The sequence below is a fragment of the Lithobates pipiens genome, unplaced genomic scaffold (assembly GCF_037356315.1).
Source record: "Lithobates pipiens isolate NorthernLeopardFrog02 unplaced genomic scaffold, aLitPip1_a1.2 Scaffold_18, whole genome shotgun sequence".
Lineage (NCBI taxonomy): Eukaryota > Metazoa > Chordata > Amphibia > Anura > Ranidae > Lithobates > Lithobates pipiens.
Genome location: NW_027507758.1, coordinates 461,909,772 through 461,928,247, shown reverse-complemented (window position 1 = coordinate 461,928,247; position 18,476 = coordinate 461,909,772). Strand labels below are relative to the sequence as shown.

The 18,476-nt window shown below is 39.9% G+C and overlaps 1 protein-coding gene across 1 annotated transcript in view; it reads right to left on the bottom strand.

Annotated features, from left to right (window-relative positions):
• Nucleotides 1-15,126, bottom strand: part of CLSTN2 (calsyntenin 2) — a 1,222,812-nt gene extending 1,207,686 nt beyond the window's left edge. Inside the window, exon 1 of the mRNA XM_077488275.1 lies at nucleotides 14,631-15,126. Within this exon, the coding sequence (XP_077344401.1) occupies nucleotides 14,631-14,697 (67 nt within the window). The 5' untranslated portion in view covers nucleotides 14,698-15,126. The remainder of the gene's footprint in view (nucleotides 1-14,630) is intronic.
• Nucleotides 15,127-18,476: the final 3,350 nt, after the last annotated feature.

Sequence of the window (18,476 nt, the reverse complement as noted above, 5' to 3'; positions counted from 1 at the left end):
GCCGCGTACACACGAGCGGATTGTATGGCGTACTTAGTCCGTCGAAAAACACATTTCAGCGGACAATCCGCTCGTGTGTGGGCTTCAGCTGACTTTTTCAGCGTGCAGTCCGGAGTACTAAGAATTTCAAAATTCTGTCCGTCGTACTTTGGTTTCAGCGGACAATACCGTCGTCAGCATGCTAGTTCGACGGACTAAGAATGGCGCATGCCCAGAAAGGATTTACACGGCGGAAGGGTGCTTTGCTGTGTCTTGGACTTCCTATTTCTAGTCCCATCGTACGTGCTGTACACGTCATCGTGCAAGCTTTCGACGGACTGTTTGTGTATCCGTGTGTGGTCAAGTCTGTTCAGTGGAAACTACGACGGATTGTCCGTCGGATTGTATGACGGACTAAGTACGCCATACAATCCGCTCGTGTGTACGCGGCATTAGTCATAGAGGTTTGACTAAGCCCTGGTGGGTGGGGTGAAACATGTCGGAGGACATAGCATTTGGAGTGGTGTAAGGCTGGGGCCAGCTTATACATGTTAAACACATAGACTGGATAGGGTTGAGCCGCAATTTTTTCACATTTATAGGTACCTGTAGGTATATTAAATTAAATGTGCACTGTTTAGGCGATTTTTTTAGGCGATTGTTACTTTAGTAGCAGCTGGTAATGTCACTGGTGCATGCGCTCTAAGTGGATTGGGCAGTTCTTTCAAAGCTCTGTGACATAACTCCTGTGCATCATTGTGGCTTGGACATTTAAAAGGCCAAAGTGCCCAAACCCAGAAGGAAGACTAAATAATGATGGAAGCCACAGCAGTAGTATTGGCACCTCATTGGAGGGCTTTGTTATAAGGTAAGTCTGTCATAATATGCTAGTATGTGACATTCTTTTTTTGCAGTTTACTACCACTTTAAGAAACATAAGGTAAAAAAATAAACTTGTCTCATGACATATCTATTGGTCACCATCAGCTACAAATGTATGAGTTCCCTTCCTCATGCAGATAATTTGACATTAACATTATTATTTATATAGACTAGTATAAATTTGATGTAGTTTCAAAAAGCCAACAGTGCTTGCGCTAGGGTGTAAAAAAAATTCTGCATGTATGTTTAGCCTTTTACCACTCTGAAAGAACATTCAGTCAACGCACTATTATCAATGACAAATGGCACTTGTAACCTTCTTTGAAGTAGCAATGTCAACACTTAGTACAGTAGCTAGTGAGATGGATATGAAAACATATTTTCCATAAGTTTTGAAAGTATACATTGTACCTTATCGAGTTTGTGTAGACTATGACCCTTTTTATCTATCTCCCAACCTGTCCTTCTTTTGAAGAGACAACTCCTCCATTCAGCAACAAATTCCTCTGTTCTTCTTTCCGTTAACACAATACACTAGCTAGCGATATGTATATGAAAGCACATTTTCCCATGATTTTGGAAAGTATCCATGGCACAACAGCATGTGTAGAATATAATCCCTTTTTTGGACGGATTGTGCTTTTAGAAACAAATTCGTCTGTTCCTCTTTCTTCCTTAGTTGTCCCTCCTTTTTATGTATAGTCCTGTAGAAAAAGTACTACTTAACTACCGTAAGTGTTATAATGCACTATCGATATTAAGCCTTTCCTCTAATTATTGCTGTTGTTTTTTGTTTTTGTTTTGTTTAATCCAGTCTAAAGGAAGAGTAGTGGTAAAAAAGTAAGTATAGGTTTAACCAATTATTTATTGTGTATTAATTGTGCTGTGGGCATGGCAATTGCCTACATTTTTGCTAAGAGGCATTTTTAATATCAGACAGTTTGGAGGTATTTGTTAACAACCCTGAGCTGAAAACCATGCCAGTACTGGCAGTGCAGACAGCTGCTGACCGGTCCATGGGCTGCACGCTGCCCAGTACTGGTTACAATTTCCCCAGAAATCTGATTGCTAAGGAATGCATACTGATCATCATGTAGGCCTCACCATATTTGGTGTGCAGGCTTTCTATATGGTTCTAATGTGGAATGTTTCAACATAATGTGTGTAGAGCTTGGTTTGCTATTGAAGCCTGCAACGTGGTTCCCCCAATGTAAGTACCGGTACATTGATCTGGATAGAAAAAGTGTGTATATCACAAAATAAATAAACTGGCTTTCTTAAAAGAACTACTACATTTCTTTACATGTAAACTTCAAACACTCTTGGGGGATTTACGAAAACTGGAGAGTGCAAAATCTGGTGCAGCTCGGTATAGAAATCAGTTTTCAGGTTTTATTGTCAAAGCTTAATTGAACAAGCTGAAGTTAGAAGCTGATTGGCTACCATGCACAGCTACACCAGATTTCGAGTGCTCAAGTTTTAGTAAATCCCCCCACAGTCATTCTACATGCAAAACATATCAAAATTTGTCTAGAAAAGGGTCTGATTAATATTCCTTTTGGTGAACATGCAGCGTACTTTGCAAATTATGATTTTTGCCTTCTGCAAACATAGTTTTCCATAATCTCAGAATCACTCGTCACCTTTAACCCCTGATTCATTTAGCATTCCTGGTCACACGCACTTAATCCTTACATATAAACATGATAGAATGAAGTGTAGTAGGATTACAGTATAAGGTAATTTACCTTCACCATAGGCTGCCAAACTATACTGTGAATATGAGGCCATGACCCCTTCACTAATTAGCTAGTTCCCAGCAATGACAAGAGAGCCACTTATTGGCTTGGGAATGCAGCTGAGTAAAGAGAAATGAAAGAAGGCAGAGAATCCCTAATAATGTAAATCAGAGTGCTGGAATGGCTGGGCTCATAGAGTACAGAATTATTGAAATAATGAACTGGGACCTTTACCAATTAAGTGAAAGATGTCCATGGAAAATCTGCATTTTAAGTTCATATACTGCCTTTGATAATAATATAATCATGAAATATTTTATTCATTTTATCTAATGACTACTAGATGAAAGCAAAATTCAGATATATTAAATAACTCCATCCAAAAGTTACAAAGCTTGAAGAAGATTTAAGACAGAATCGCTTGGAAGAGGATATTTAGAGTTATGCACAAAAGAACAGAACTTTTGCCTAATTGACTCCTATATCTGCATTTAGACCTAAAAGCCAGCAGGTTGCCCATAAGCATTTTCTAGGAGCTTCAATGTAGTAGCAGGAGCTGATATACTGACATCAGCTTCTACAAGACAAAAAAAAAAAACATGTTTCAAGCTGAAATGATTGTAAAGTGGTTGTAAAGTCTTGTTTTTTTTCTTTAAAAAATAATATGTTATACTTACCTGCTCTGTGCAGTTGGTTTTGCACAGAGCAGCCTGGATTCTCCTTTTCCTGGGTCCCTCTTCAGGTCTCCCGGCCCCTCTCTCCTGCCGAGTACCCCCACAGCAAGCAGCTTGCTATGGGGGCACCTGAGACAAGTCACAGCTCCCTCTGTCCATTCAGACACGGATCCCCGGTTCAGTCCCACCCCTTGTCTCTTCTGATTCGCTAACTGACTTTGATTGACAGTAGCAGGAGCCAATGGCGCTGGTGCTGTGTCTCAGCCAATCAGAAGGAGAGTCCCGGACGGCCGAGGAACTTGGGGACATTGCTGGACAGAGAAGAGGCTCAGACAAGTATTGGGGGGTGCTGTGGGGGGCTGCTACACACAGAAGATTTGTTATCTTAATGCATAGAATGCATTTTACAACCATTTTAAGGCCTCATGCACACTGCTGCTATTAAACTCACATTTTTGTGAATTTAGGCTTTTTTTTCTGCCCTTAAACGGATAGGATATGTTATCCTATGTGTCCATGCACGCATAGGCGGTTTTAGCAATTTAGTAGCAGGGGAGTTTAGAGGATGTTTCCTGAACAGAGAGGCAATTTTGACCACAAAAAACACTGAACAATGTTAAATGGGCATAAACACGCCTAAAGGTTAGGCACGTTTAGCACTTCAGCGTTTATTTATTTCAATGGCCAGAATAAATTAATATTCTGGCCAATGAAATACATAATTGCCCAAACGCTAAACTTTGTTAAACTCTGCTAAACTCACCTAAACTGTTTTGAAAAAATACAGCTTAGGTGAGTTTATAACGCTGATTATCTCCTGTCAGGATAGACAGCATTTATAAAAAAACAATGTGGACGAGTCCTATTAGGAAGGTATTTTGATTTGTATTATAAAACTAACCTTGTCCTCAGATACTGAAAAAATCCATGCACTTCCAGCCTTTCAGTACTTTGAAAGAGAGCTCATCACAGCTAATCATTTTTTTGACCTTTGTTTTACAATACGGTTACTAGCAAATACAAAGGAGATAATACAATTGATCAAAGAACATACACAGAGCACTGAAACTCTTGGAAGTAATGCCAGTGCAGATGTCTGCTAGGAAGCCTGATAATTGGGGAACACCATCACCAAAGAGCCCTTTGACAAGAACAATGTTTTGAGCCCATCCCAAGACCAGTAGCCAAGTACAAAAACCTATTTACTATGGATAGAAAGATCCTGCATAAGGATAGATAGATAGATAGATAGATAGATAGATAGATAGATAGATAGATAGATAGATAGATAGATAGATAAAATGCAGCTCCACGGGTAGTCTTCCTTCCTGGTCTGATGGCTAGAGGAAGCCCTAAACCCAACTCTTCACCTCCAACACACCATTCAAGAGAGGCTATGTTACCCACATCACAATTCCCAACTCATTGCAACTCCCAGCTCTCCACCAAAAAAGGGTTTGTTACCCATATTTTAACTCCCAATAAATCATAACCCATAACTGTCACCCAAGAAATGCTTTTTTACCCACATCACAATTTATATGATCTTAGGCCTCATGTACACTGAATGTTTTTTTTTTTCTGGTGCTCAGGCTTTTTTATTTGGTAATAAACAACACATAAAGAATCAAGGTTACAAACATCCTATAGTCAAAACTGTTATGTCAGATGGATGGAGGGCATTCCCCCCGATGGTGTGTCCGCTTCTAACAACAAACATTTGAGTTGCATATCTGGATGTACATAATGTTGAAAAAAAGAATGCATATCTGAACTATATTATGAAGGTGTCTAGCTCAGGAAGTTTGATAGCATAAAAGAATGGTTACTTAAAGCTTTATAGACTTGTAAAACAGCCCGCGTATAAAGGAGGAGATGGAATGGGATGGGGTGAGGGAGATATATATGGTTGACAGCTTCCCCTTCCAGGGATGAGGAAATACATATTGTTGCCTCTGGAGGGGTCCTCTGCAGTAGGGCAGTTAAAGAACTAATTCAACTCTGGCCAGTGTTATCCTTCTAATAATAGGGAATTCCCAGGGTAAGAGAAGCTCTCAAACTCAAGACGAGGGACCCAAAAAAAGAGAGAGAAAAAGAAACAGGTTGGAAGAAGAGTAGAATATCTAGCAGAGAAAAAGTGGAGTGTAGATGGAGAACCTGTGTTCAGACCCAGGGGAAAGTATTCCCATGGGGTAGTAAGAAAAGTTGTCGAGGTCTCACAGAGAGCTGCTCAACAGCTTCTTTTTCTTTATCGCCAATTCTTTAGCCATGAAGGCATTATTTAATGTCTATAGTGGTCCAAGGACAGAATGGAATAGGGGAAAAAGAGTGTGGTCAGATTCAAAAGGTGGTAAGGCTGGCAATTTCTTTTTAAAGCGAGGTGTGTGTCATTCAAACATTTGTATTGTCGGCATGGGTCTGTGATTGGTAGACATTGTTCTTTATGCGATGGTTTGTGTCTGTTGTTTGAAAATGGAGCCATCAGGCCCATGTTGAGTTATATTTGGCTGGGTATTCTTTAGCTGTATGTATCAGTTCCTCCATCTCTGCTACTTTATTGATGTATGCAAACCATTCTGATAAGGAAGGCACACTTTTAGAATCCCAATGCACTGGTATGCATGACTATGTGCATTGCAAGTGATTTATGATATCCTTTTAGAGGGGATAAGAAATAGTGCATTAGGTATTGCGTAGTGTTCTATCTATAGAGTGTAATAGAATTGTATTATTAACATATCTAGTGGTTAATCACGTTGGGGGTGTAGTGTTCTCTGTATAGAGTGTAAAAGAATTATATTATGAACATTTCCAGTGTTTGCTCATGTTGGTAGGCATATGCTCTATGCATAGAGTGTAATGTAATTGTATTATGAACATATCCAGTGGTTGGCCCCATTTATACATTCAATTCCCTGCTTATTATATACTTAACTCTTTAAAGTCCACATTTTTCAATGAGTTAGCATGACTCAAAATGTGCGATACCAAACTGTGGAGCAGAACGTTAAAGGGTTAACAAAACCCTGTCTCCAACTTAATAAATGCAGGTATAAGAACAGAAAAAGAAGTATTTACATCCTTTATTGCAAAGTATTTCATAAATGATATTTATTCACTTGCAATGTGTCTTTGAACTCACTAGAAATTTGACTACTCAACTCCCTAGCACAGCTGGTGGCTTCCTTGCATGTCCCCACTCTCTCCTCTTCTGGAAGTGTCTAATTACTCTCTGTGCTGGCCCAGCTCCTTCACCTGCCACTGTAACCTTTTATGTAGCAGCTAAAAGAAGAGTAAAGAGCAATGCTATAGCCTGTCAATTGAGTGTTAACCCTGAGACTTCTGTGGCTCACATGCAAGTTGGCAGTGCCCACATGGATCAAATACATGAAATGCACATATAATCTTATTGGACGTTTTTTGTTGAAATGAATGGTCTGGTGACAGGGTCTCATTAATTTTGTTTTTAGATCTTCTTATTGCTAGCAAGGCTGACAAATGTGTAATTACTGGCAATAGATGAATATATGTTGATATTCAGAATGCGATGTAATGAGTTTATGAATATTCCATAGCAGAGCAGGCATTGCTCGGTAGGATTAAGCTGTTAATAAGTGAAGAAGCATTCTTGATTCGTCCTGTGCGATGTTTTGTTTTACTAGAAGAAATAATGCAACATGTTACATCAGTGTTGTGAAGGCAAATGGCTCCAGACAGTTCATACAATCCCCCTGTATCTTTAATATTCCATCTGTAACAACAGGAAAGAGGCTTGAAGTAAAGTTTATTGGAGAGAGTGAAGATATGCACTTATTTAGTGACAGTCCCTGGGCATTTCTGTGACAGGTACAAATAGTGAAAGCCACATGGAGCTCTCCAGGGTACTGGATGTATTGTCATATACTGTGCCTCTGAGTCCTTGGGAAATGTAATCATATTGCCGGTTATCCAGGGACGTGTAGGACTGTCACGCATCAAACACCTATATAGAAATGGTTAGTGAATTAATAGTGCAAGCAAGAGGAATCCGATTACTGAAGACTATAACATATTGGCCACACAACAAAACTAAATAAAATTGCATTTTAACCCAATATATAAAAATGTTAAAGGACATTTGTTTTGGAAGGGAAGCAGGTCTATCAGCATTCCTTAATAGGTGTGTGCCAAGGCAGTCATGGTGTACAAAGTACAATGTAGTAACCCACAGAAAAAAAATAAAAAAATAAAAACAGATTACAGAAAGGTATTTGTTGACTGACTACTATGAGTTATTGAGCTCTGCACATTGCAAAATGCTTGATCAAATGAAAATGTGCATTTATTGATAGCATGTCATTCCAGTAACTAGTAATAGTAATAATCGTAAAATGCTTTTATGTTTTAATATGTTAAAATGATGTTTAACTGAACAAACACGATTATATATCTGGTCACATAATATATTTCAGATGGAAACATTTCATCAGGAGCATTGTAGTAACTAATTACAAAGCTCTGCTGCAATTTATGTAATGACCCTCACCCCCCGGGGTATGAATTAGGTAGTCGTGCCTGCCCACAGCATGTTGCTGGGGCATCCAATTGGCAGGTGCCATGCCTAAGCCTATGTTAACACCTTCCGATGGATTATCAATTCTAGCACCGTATAGTTCCTACCTTATAGCTCTGCTTTTAGTATATTAGTTAGTTCTCTTGAATACAACAAGAAACATAAAGGATGGTATTTCTGTTTGCATTTGTGAAACAACATAAACTGAAACAACCCTTTTTCTTGTTGAAGGTATCCTTATTGCCCATATCAGCCTTTCTCAACATTTTTACAGCAGAGGAACTCTTCAAATACCTCTAAATGGGGTTCCGTGGGAAAAAAATGCCCCTTACATTGGTGGTGAATGAAAAGAATGTCCCTTACAGTGGTGGGCAGAATGCAAGCTAAAAAAGCTCTGTTTTGCAGCTCTGCAAAGTGAAGTTGGCCCTGGAACAATGCAGGCACCATTAGCTGGAAGGTTAAAGGATCAGTTCACCTTTAAAAAAAATAAAATACATACATGTCTTTTTGCAGTTAAAAAAATGTACATTTATTTATTTATTTATTATTATTTGGAGTCTATAAAGCATTACATATTGTGGGTGCCATGCACGAGTCCTGCAGACTTGTCAGTAAATCTGCCTGCTCTTACCTCGTATAGGGAAGCAGATACACAATGACAGGAAAAGAGAATGAACTACCACAGCGCTCAACGGTGCCATGGTAGTTCATTGAGAACTGCAAGCAGACAGCTGGGACTTGTAGTTTTCCAATGCACAGAATGGATGACGTGGCCGGGAGAGTGGAGCCCCGCACAGACGTGTTTTCTCCAGATAGTGGCAGTAAGCAGAGGGAGATGATGCCCCGCTCGCTATCAAAATAGGGACTCTGAGGGGTGCAGAGGCTGGTGCAACTGTAACATGTTACATGGTACACCCTGAATATGGGTGTAACATGTTACAAAAGGTGAATATATCCTTTAATCAGCCGCAGACCAAGGAAGCCCTAACTAATCCTGGAGGAACCCAAGGTAATAACTGGTCTATACTATTAGGGTTAGTTTATTCAAAACATGGAAAGGTCAGTCCTAGCCAGATTAATGTAGGAGATATTGAATTAGCTTCATTCATAACAGAAAATTGCCAGTCCATATTACAACAATTAGTATTAACATTATGCAAATGCTATGAAGCACAACAATCAGTATTGGAATGCCAGGTGTGTATGAGGTATAATCACACAAGATTCTTATCCATGGGTAACTGAGGAAAGTGTTAAAGAACATCAGCATTGGGCCACATAACTGATCATGATTGTAAACTCAGTGGGGCATCCAATTGACAGGTGCCATGCCCAAGCCTATGTTAACACCTTCCAAGGGATTGTCAATTCTAGCACCGTATAGCTTCTACTTTATAGCTCTGCTTTTAGTATATTAATTAGTTCTCTTAAATACAACAAGAAACATAAAGGATGGTATTTCTGTTTGTATTTGTGAAACAACATAAACTGAAACAATGCTATTTCTACCATAACAGGAATGATCTTCAAAATTATCTTGTTGAAGACATCCTAATTGCCCATATCAGCCTTTCTCAATATTTTGACAGCAGAGGAACTCTTCAAATACCTCTAAATGGGGGTCAGTGGGTAAAATGCCCCTTACATTGGTGGTGAGTGAAAAGAATGCCCAATTGCATTGCTGGGGAGAATGAAAGATAAAAAAGCATTGGTGTTTTGCAGCTAGCTCTGCAAAGTGAAGCTGGCCCTGGAGCGATGCAGGCACCATTTACTGGAAGGTTAAAGGATCAGTTCACCTTTAAAAAAATAAAACTAAACCTGGAGAGTGCAAAATCTGGTGCAGCTGTGCATGGTAGCCAACCAACTTCTAAGTTCAACTTGTTCAATTAAGCTTTGACAAAAGAAAAACCTGAAGGATGATTGGTTTGTATGCATAGCTGCACCAGACTTTGCACTCTCTAGTTTTAGTAAATCAACCACAATGTCCAAATTAATACATTTCAGATAAGTTGAAATTCAGAATACTGAGAAAGGGGCTAATCAGCCTGCATGATATTCCAAATTCTGCATGCCTGTTTTTGTTCCTTATGTATCTTACAAACTATTTGGATAGAGTAATCCAGCTATTTCCCTATTATGGCACCATCACTTACTACAGACGAAAAACAAGCTCTGGACTGCCGCACTCTTCAGAAGACCCCTTTCTTTTATTGGAAAATCACATCACAGCTCAACAAACACAGGGAACAAGGAAAAATTGCTGATGTTTCGCACTAGCTGTAGTGCTTATTCATAGCATCCCTTCACCATCACTTACTAGTAGACTATTATTCCTTATGAAGTCACTGTCATATTATATGGCCAAAATTATACTTAATGGGGTCTCTGGTGTGTATATATATATATATATATATATATATATATATATATATATATATATCATTATAAGCCACCAATGTTGGTAGGGTTTGAATCTGTAAAAGTGAAATATGCAAATTAAGAAAATGTACTTCACCCTCCAAGGTAATACAGGTTGAGTAAATACAGTTCATACTTTTAGCCTGCCACACTTAGACACTGGCATGAAATAAACTATACACAATCGGTACTTTGAATGGAAGAAGGATTGGATTACATACTTTTATTTTACCAACTGGTGATTTTGGCCTAACAGAACAGTTAAACAGTACAGAATGCACAGCTTTGGCTTGAAAACATGGGCAACCATTTTTAGGTCTCCTTAAACATTTCCACACCAAGACTGAGGACTCTCAGTTATCAAAGTTATTGCTAAAATGGATATCCCCCCAAAATGTGTTATTTAATGGCAGAGTTTAATACTTTTTTTTCTGCTGAAAATATAGCATAGTCATAAATAATTGCTTTATACTTCTATGCCATTCAAGATTTCACAGCTCTGCCCACTATACATTCCACTTTACTGAGCCACCATCATCATCAATGGCCAGCTTCTAATTCCATATGCTTAAGGCCAACAAATGACTAATGTTTGCACCAGATCTTGCACATGTGCCTAAGATTTGGTGTGGATTGTCATTGTTTAGCCATTGCTAAACAATGTGTATGCTGGAAATAACTAAATGAACACTTGTTGCAAGATCCCCCATAACTACCGACGCTCTCACCCTTCAGCTCCAAGAGCTACCTCGAAGGCACCAGTGATGTTGCCTCCCCAGACGTAGAAACATAATTTAGTTTGCAAAGGTTAGCTGTTTATCAATGAGTGTAAAAAAAAAAAGTGGATTGGAATTTGCCTTTTACTGAAAAGTGTTGAAAGGTCCACTTTAATGTCATAGTTATAAACCATTCAACGGTGAGTACATTTATACAGAATTTTAAACAAGGCAGCGATAAAACAAAGTCAACAACAAACAAAATGTGCAGTATTGTTTTTGGCCAGAAATAGGTGCTATACTGAATACACAAGCATTTAATGAGTGTTCATCAAGTCTAGTTTATGCTAGAGCACGAATCCCAATTATCCTTCAATTATGAACTATTTGTAGGTTATTCAATTCTGAAGCTTAAATTTTATTTCAATATTCCATCTAATTAGACTTCGAACCATCAGTCAAGTCACACACGGATGAAGGCAAGTGACTCATATCACAGATGTACCGTCTCTTATTACTGCATAAAACTCACATAAGCCAGCATGCTTTTTGGTAGGCACCGGTACGCAGACTTGCGCAGTCAATACACTCTGTGTTGAAATTCAAAATGAAAAAGTATCAAAAGAACAAATAAAGGAAATATCTTAAAGGCTGAAGAAAGGCATGCAAACGTGTTAAATGACAGTTTATCACTTGATTTCATTATATAACATAGCCGCACAGCTTTATAGATATGCAATAAGACCAAATATAATACCGTAACCACCAGCTGTTCAAAATATGTGTACATTCGGGCTTCATCATTATGGTAAAGAGCAATGTGGGCTGATATAAATCAAGCTTTCACTGACTTCAGTAAACACATTGATTGGGTAACATGGGTTGCTGCACTTTATACATTGTCATGGCTCTTTGTACTGCTGTGTTAAATAAGCTTAATAGCTTAGAATGCAGATGATATCTTCCTAGGACTACTATTGTCATATAAGACAACGGAACCAATTAAAAAATGTTATTCGGGAATATCTTGACAATACTTGCATGATATTATAATGACAGCAGATAGCAAATAACAATTGGAGTATATTACCTCTATATAGCCAAAGTTTTACATATGCACTTCAATAACACATAATGCTATTTTTTAGACATTAATTGCTGGGGGGGGGTCTGTATTAAAATAATATATTTTTGTAACCTAAAACATGTAAAAATACAAAGTGCATTCATTTGTAAACTGGCATAAAAGACCCATCCACCATTAATGTATAAAAAAAAAAAAATTCCTTTAAAAGTCATTTGAAGACTTTCTATTCCTTGTCTAATGCAGGAGTTAACACAAGCCCTCAATGTGCTCCCTGACAAATCAGCACGTAAAAAAAAAACAGTAACAGCAGTCGCCACTGGACCCAGTGGGGTGAAAACAGACGCTAACGTTTAATGGGAACATTAGACCCTTAAAATGATGCATACCTCTATGTAGTAACTGACAGATAGCTGAATCTGGAGCACTGCTGCTATCTGCCTGCAACCAAAGCCAGTGTCACAGTCAGCCTTGCAAAGGTGCAACTCACCTGCAGCCGAAGCACAAAGAACTCCCTTCCCTGAGCCAAGAACATACTTCTTTTACTCTCTATGCCTCTGTACAGAGCTCTGAAGAGTAAAGTCATACTCAATAGATCTGTCTTACTTCTCATCCTACAGGTCTGACTTTCCCAGGTACCAAAATCCCTGTGACAAGAGTAAGTGGGAGTTGGAAATCATTCCAATTAACACTGGCTTGGGATAAAAATATAATATATTCTTGCTTATAAATTAAAATAAAGCTTAACTTAGTCTATGTTCTCAAAGGATGGGTTTCAGTTCAACAGCAGCTGGAGTGACAATAACTACTCCTGTGACAAAAACAAGTGGCAGTTGGAAATGATTTTAATGAATGTGGTGCTGCCTTGCAATAGGAATATAATATAATATAACATATTCTTGCTTATAAGTAAAGGTAAAGCTTAAAATAATCACAATGAATATGTTTCAGTTCAACAACAACTGGAGTTAAAATAACTACTCCCTGTGACAAAAGCAAGTGGCAGTTGAATGAATGTGGTGCTAGCTTGGAATAGGAATATAATATAATTTAGTCTTGCTTATAAGTGAAGGTAAAGCTTCACTTATTCCCTGTTCACAATGGATGAGTTTCAGCTCCACAACAGCTGGGGTGACAATAACTACTCCCTGTGACAAAAGCAAGTGGCAATTGTAAAGCCTTTTAATGAATGTGGTGCTAGCTTGGAATAGAAGTATATATAATATAACATATTCTTGCTTATAAGTGAAGATAAAGCTTAACAAATTCACAATGGATACATTTCAGTTCAACAACAACTGGAGTGACAATAACTACTCCCTGAGACAAAAACAAGTGGCAGTTGGAAATGATTTCAATGACTATGGTGCTAGCTTTGAATATGAATATAATATAATATACTCTTGTTTATGGGTGAAGGTAAAGCTTCACTTATTCCCTGTTCACAATGGATGAGTTTCAGCTCCACAACAGCTGTGGGTGTTAATAAGTAATCCATGTGATAAAAGCAAGTGGCAGTTGTAAATTATTTCAATGAATGTGGTGCTAGCTTGAAATAGGAATCTAATATAATATAATATAATATAATATAATATAATATATTCTTGCTTATAAATGAAGGCAAAGCTTCACTTATTCCCTGTTCACAATGGATGCGGTTCAGTTCCACAACAGCTGGGGGTGACAATAAGTAATCCATGTGATAAAAGCAAGTGGCAGTTGTGAATGATTTCAATGAATGGGGTGCTAGCTAGGAATGGGAATATAATAAAATATAATATAATATAATATAATATAATATAATATAATATAATATACTCGTGTTTATAAGTGAAGGTAAAGCTTCACTTATTCCCTGGACAAGTTTCAGTTCCACAACAGCTGGGGGTGACAATAACTAATCCATGTGATAAAAGCAAGTGGCAGTTAGAAATCATTCCAATGACTGTGCTGCTGGTTTGCATTAGGAATATAATATATTATAATATAATATTATCTAATTATATTATATATTCTTGCATTTAAGTGAAGGTAAAGCTCCACTTATTCCCTGCTCACAATGGAGTTTCAGTTCCACAACAGCTGGGGTGACAATAACTACTCCCTGTCTCAAATACAAGCAGCAATTGGAAATCATTTAAATGAAAAGTAGTGTTAGCTTGAAGTCGTAATATAATACAATATAACATATTCTTGCTTAGAAGTTAAGAGAAAGCTTTAACTTATTCCCTGTTCACAAACGATGAGTTTCAGTTAAACAACAGCTGGAGTGACAATAACTACTCCTGTGACATCTCCACTCCAGCACACTACACACCATCAGTAAGCACCATCTCTCCAGGACTTTATAACATGTTCCATTTAATAACCTTGAAGCTAGATGTGTCACAAATCATCGGACACAATGTAAAGAAACCACAAAGCCTCTACTACAACAATTCCATCGTTCTTAAAAAAAAGTATTTTAGGTTGGATGTGGATGGCTCTGAAGGGAGATGCTGGACAGCTCCTTGGAGGCTGGAGTCATGGTCCAGGAGAAGAAAGTATCAGAACCTTGGTGGAGGTCATCAGTTGATGTCTTCTTACCTTTAGCAGTGAGGACACTGCAGACAACACCCAGCAAGAAGGCAGCTGTCACCCACTGAGCTGACATCCTTCCGATAGGAAAGTGCAGGCAATCCCTCTCCTACTAGGTGCTCCTGATCCTACAACAGGCTGCTGGGGTGTAGTAGGAGCTCCTTAAATCACAATGTAGGATGCTGCTGCTCCTTGTTGAGCTCCTGTGTAGGGAGTGACAGAGGATCGGTGTCTCGGCTTCTCTCTCCCTCTCTCTCAGTCCCCCTTGCAATGCCTTGCTAGCGATGCCCACTAATTCTCAGCTCTCTGCTGCTATTTCTTCTCCCGTGCTGTCTGCTGGAGATTTAAATCCCCCTAGTAAGGCTCTCTACTGCCATCTGCTGGACCGTCCAGTGCCTACTAATGGCCGTACAATCCTCCTCCCTGGAAGCTCGTGCCTATTAACCCTTCGCCGGCTGCGCTGGCATATAGGAGAGGATAAGTACCATACTGTACAAGAGCTGCTTACATAACTAAGGGAGCCAATACCCGAGGGCACGGGGAATATTGACTGGCTGCCTTGCTGGAATATGGAGGCAGCACAGTCAGATACATTGATTCGTTTTAATTGGCCAATTCTCAGCTCTCTGTAGCCTTGCAGGCAGTACATTATTCATTCAGCTATGTAAAAACAAAGCCTAGCCCAGCCTTTCTTATTAAATCCAAAAAGAACAATGGGATATATTGCAGCTTAGCAATCCTTAGATGTGGTGACTGCATTCGTTTTCTGTTTTCAGGCTCTTTTCCCTTTATTATCTCCTGGTGATCCTTCCACTCTGCATGGAGGAGCAACAGAGGCACCTTTAGGCTGGCCATACATTATACAAATTTCCTTGATGCAGATGGCAGACATTGCATGTAATTCACAGCGCCACTGCTGTTCACATTACATGCGATGTCTGTGCGGTGCGATGTCAGCTATACAGGTAGTATGGCTGATATTGCACGACATTCGGTCCAAACACGCACAGGACCCTTTTTTCAGTTCGGACCAGAATCGGATCGCATGTGTGTTCACATATATGCGTTCCGATTCATGTCCAAACTGTCAGTTCGCAGTGTGATATGCGAGGTGAAATGGGGGTGTCGTTAACATATAATGACACTCCTCAGCAGTTTGCATATGGCAGTGTGAACTGCCGTGCGTGTCGGGTGCGATCTGCAGTTGATTCGCAGGGTTCTCGCATCGCACAAGTGTGAACCAGCACTAAGGGTACTTTCACACTGGGCGTCGGTGGTATAGTGGAAATTTACCGTTGTTTTAGCGGTGCTATTTGGCCACTAGCGGCCGAAAAAGGGTTAAAACCGCCTGCAAAGCGCCGCTAGGAGCGGTGTATACACTAATCCTATGTATACACTGCTCCTGTGTATACACCACTCCTGTGTATACGCCCCCTCCTGTGTATACACCGCTTCTGTGTATACACCACTCCTGTGTATACACCGTTCCTGTGTATACACAGCTCCTGTGTATACGCCACGCCTGTGTATATGCCACTCCTGTGTATACGTATACGCCACGCCTGTGTATATGCCACTCCTGTGTATACACCCCTCCTGTGTATACACCGTTCCTGTGTATACACCACTCCTGTGTATACGCCACTCCTGTGTATACGCTGCTCCTGTGTATACGTCATTCCTGTGTATACGTCATTCCTGTGTATACACCACTTCTGTGTATACACCGCTCCTGTGTATACACCGCTCCTGTGTATACACAGCTCCTGTGTATACACCATTCCTGTGTATTCACCGCTCATGTGTATACACCACTCCTGTGTATACGCCCATCCTGTGTATACACTGCTCTGTATATACACCACTCCTGTGTATACACCGTTCCTGTGTATACACAGCTCCTGTGTATACACCACTCCTGTGTATATACCACTCATGTGTATACGCCACTCCTGTGTATATGCCCCTCCTGTGTATACACCGTTCCTGTGTATACACCACTCCTGTGTATACGCCGCTCCTGTGTATACACCGCTCCTGTGTATACACCGCTCCTGTGTATACACAGCTCCTGTAAAACTCCTGTAAACTGTAAAATACTGTAAAATAAGCGCACTTTAAAAGCCTTTACAGGTTATCCACCTATAGTTACATAGGAAGTCCGATGCTAGAATTATTGCTATCAATCTGACGTTCACAGCAATACCTGATGTGTGGTGCGATCGGCTTTTACATATGCATGCGGGACCTATGTTCGTGTTTGTATTTGTTCATGAGTACGGGGGGGGGGTTGGGGGCTCTTTCATTTTTTTTTATATGTTTTTTTTTTCACTGTATCTTTATTGTATTAATTAAATAATTTATTTTCTCTTCCACTCTTCATGGTAAATGTGATTGGACCAGTTGCATCTGTATCAGTCTCTCTGATGGGATGGGAGAGCCTGGTAAAGCTGGCAGCGGTGGAAGGGTGACCTCTTTCTACCACCTAAAAGTGAATGAGTGACTCTATAAGTTGCTTCAAGGGTTTCTGCAGAGAACTTCCCGGTGTGACTTATGCCGCTTACACGCAATCGGAATTTCAGCCAGCAAAAGACCGATGAGAGCTTTTCATCGGAAAATGCGACCGTGCGTATGCTCCATCGAAATTTAGCTAGCTGAATTCCCGCCAGCAAAAATTTGATAGCATGTTCTCAATTTTCCTGATGGAAAAATCGGAAATTCTGATCATGTGTATGCAATTCCGACGCGCAAAAACTCAACTACGAGACGGAAGCTATTGGCTACTGTCTATTGAACTTCCTTTTTCTAGTCCTGTCGTACGTGTTGTACGTCACTGCGTTCTTGGCAGTCGGAATTTAGTGTGACTGTGTTTAGGCAAGACAGTTTGAGTGGAATTCCGACGGGCAAACCATCAGAGCTTTTTCCAATGAGAATTCCGATCGTATGTATGCAGCATAAGCCTCAGCAAATGATTGACTTTAGGATAAGCCTGTCCATTTAGCTTAATGACAAAAGATTATATCAAAGTGTTTTCACCGCCTATAAAGTGGTATGACCAATAGTTGTCCAGTTTTGTTATAACACATTGATCTCACTTTATTCAGATTTATTTTTAATTACCATAGTATCTACTGCTTAACCACTTGCTTACTGGACACTTAAACCCCCCTCAGTCCCAGACCAATTTTCAGCTTTCAGCGCTGATGCACTTTGAATGACAATTGCGCGGGCATACAACACTGTACCCAAATGAAATTTTTATCATTTTTTTTCCCACAGATAGAGCTTTCTTTTGGTGGTATTTAGTTACAGCTCGGAGTTTTATTTTTTGCTAAACAAACAAAAAAAGATGCAAAAAAAAAAAAATCATGTTTAATAGTTTGTTATAAAATTTTGCAAACAGGTCATTTTTTTCCTTCATTGAAGTGCGCTGATGAGGCGGCACTGATAGGCTGCGCTGGTGGGCACTGATAGGCTGCATTGGTGGGCACTGATAGGCTGCATTGGTGGGCACTGATAGGCTGCACTGATGGGCACTGATAGGCATAGTTAAGGCGGCACTAATAGGCACAGATAAGACGGCACCGATGGGCACAGATAAGGCGGCACTGATGGGCAAAGATGGGCACAGATAAGATGGCACGGATGGGTGGCACAGATGGGTGGCACGGATGGGTGGCACTAGGGGGCACTGATAGATACCACTGATAGATGGGACTGATGGGCACTGATAGGTGGCACTGATAGGTGGCACTGCTGGGCACTGATGGGCGGCACTGCTGGGCACTGATGGGCAGCACTGCTGGGCACGGATATGTGGCACTGGGGTGCAGCACCTATGTTGAGGCAGATTGT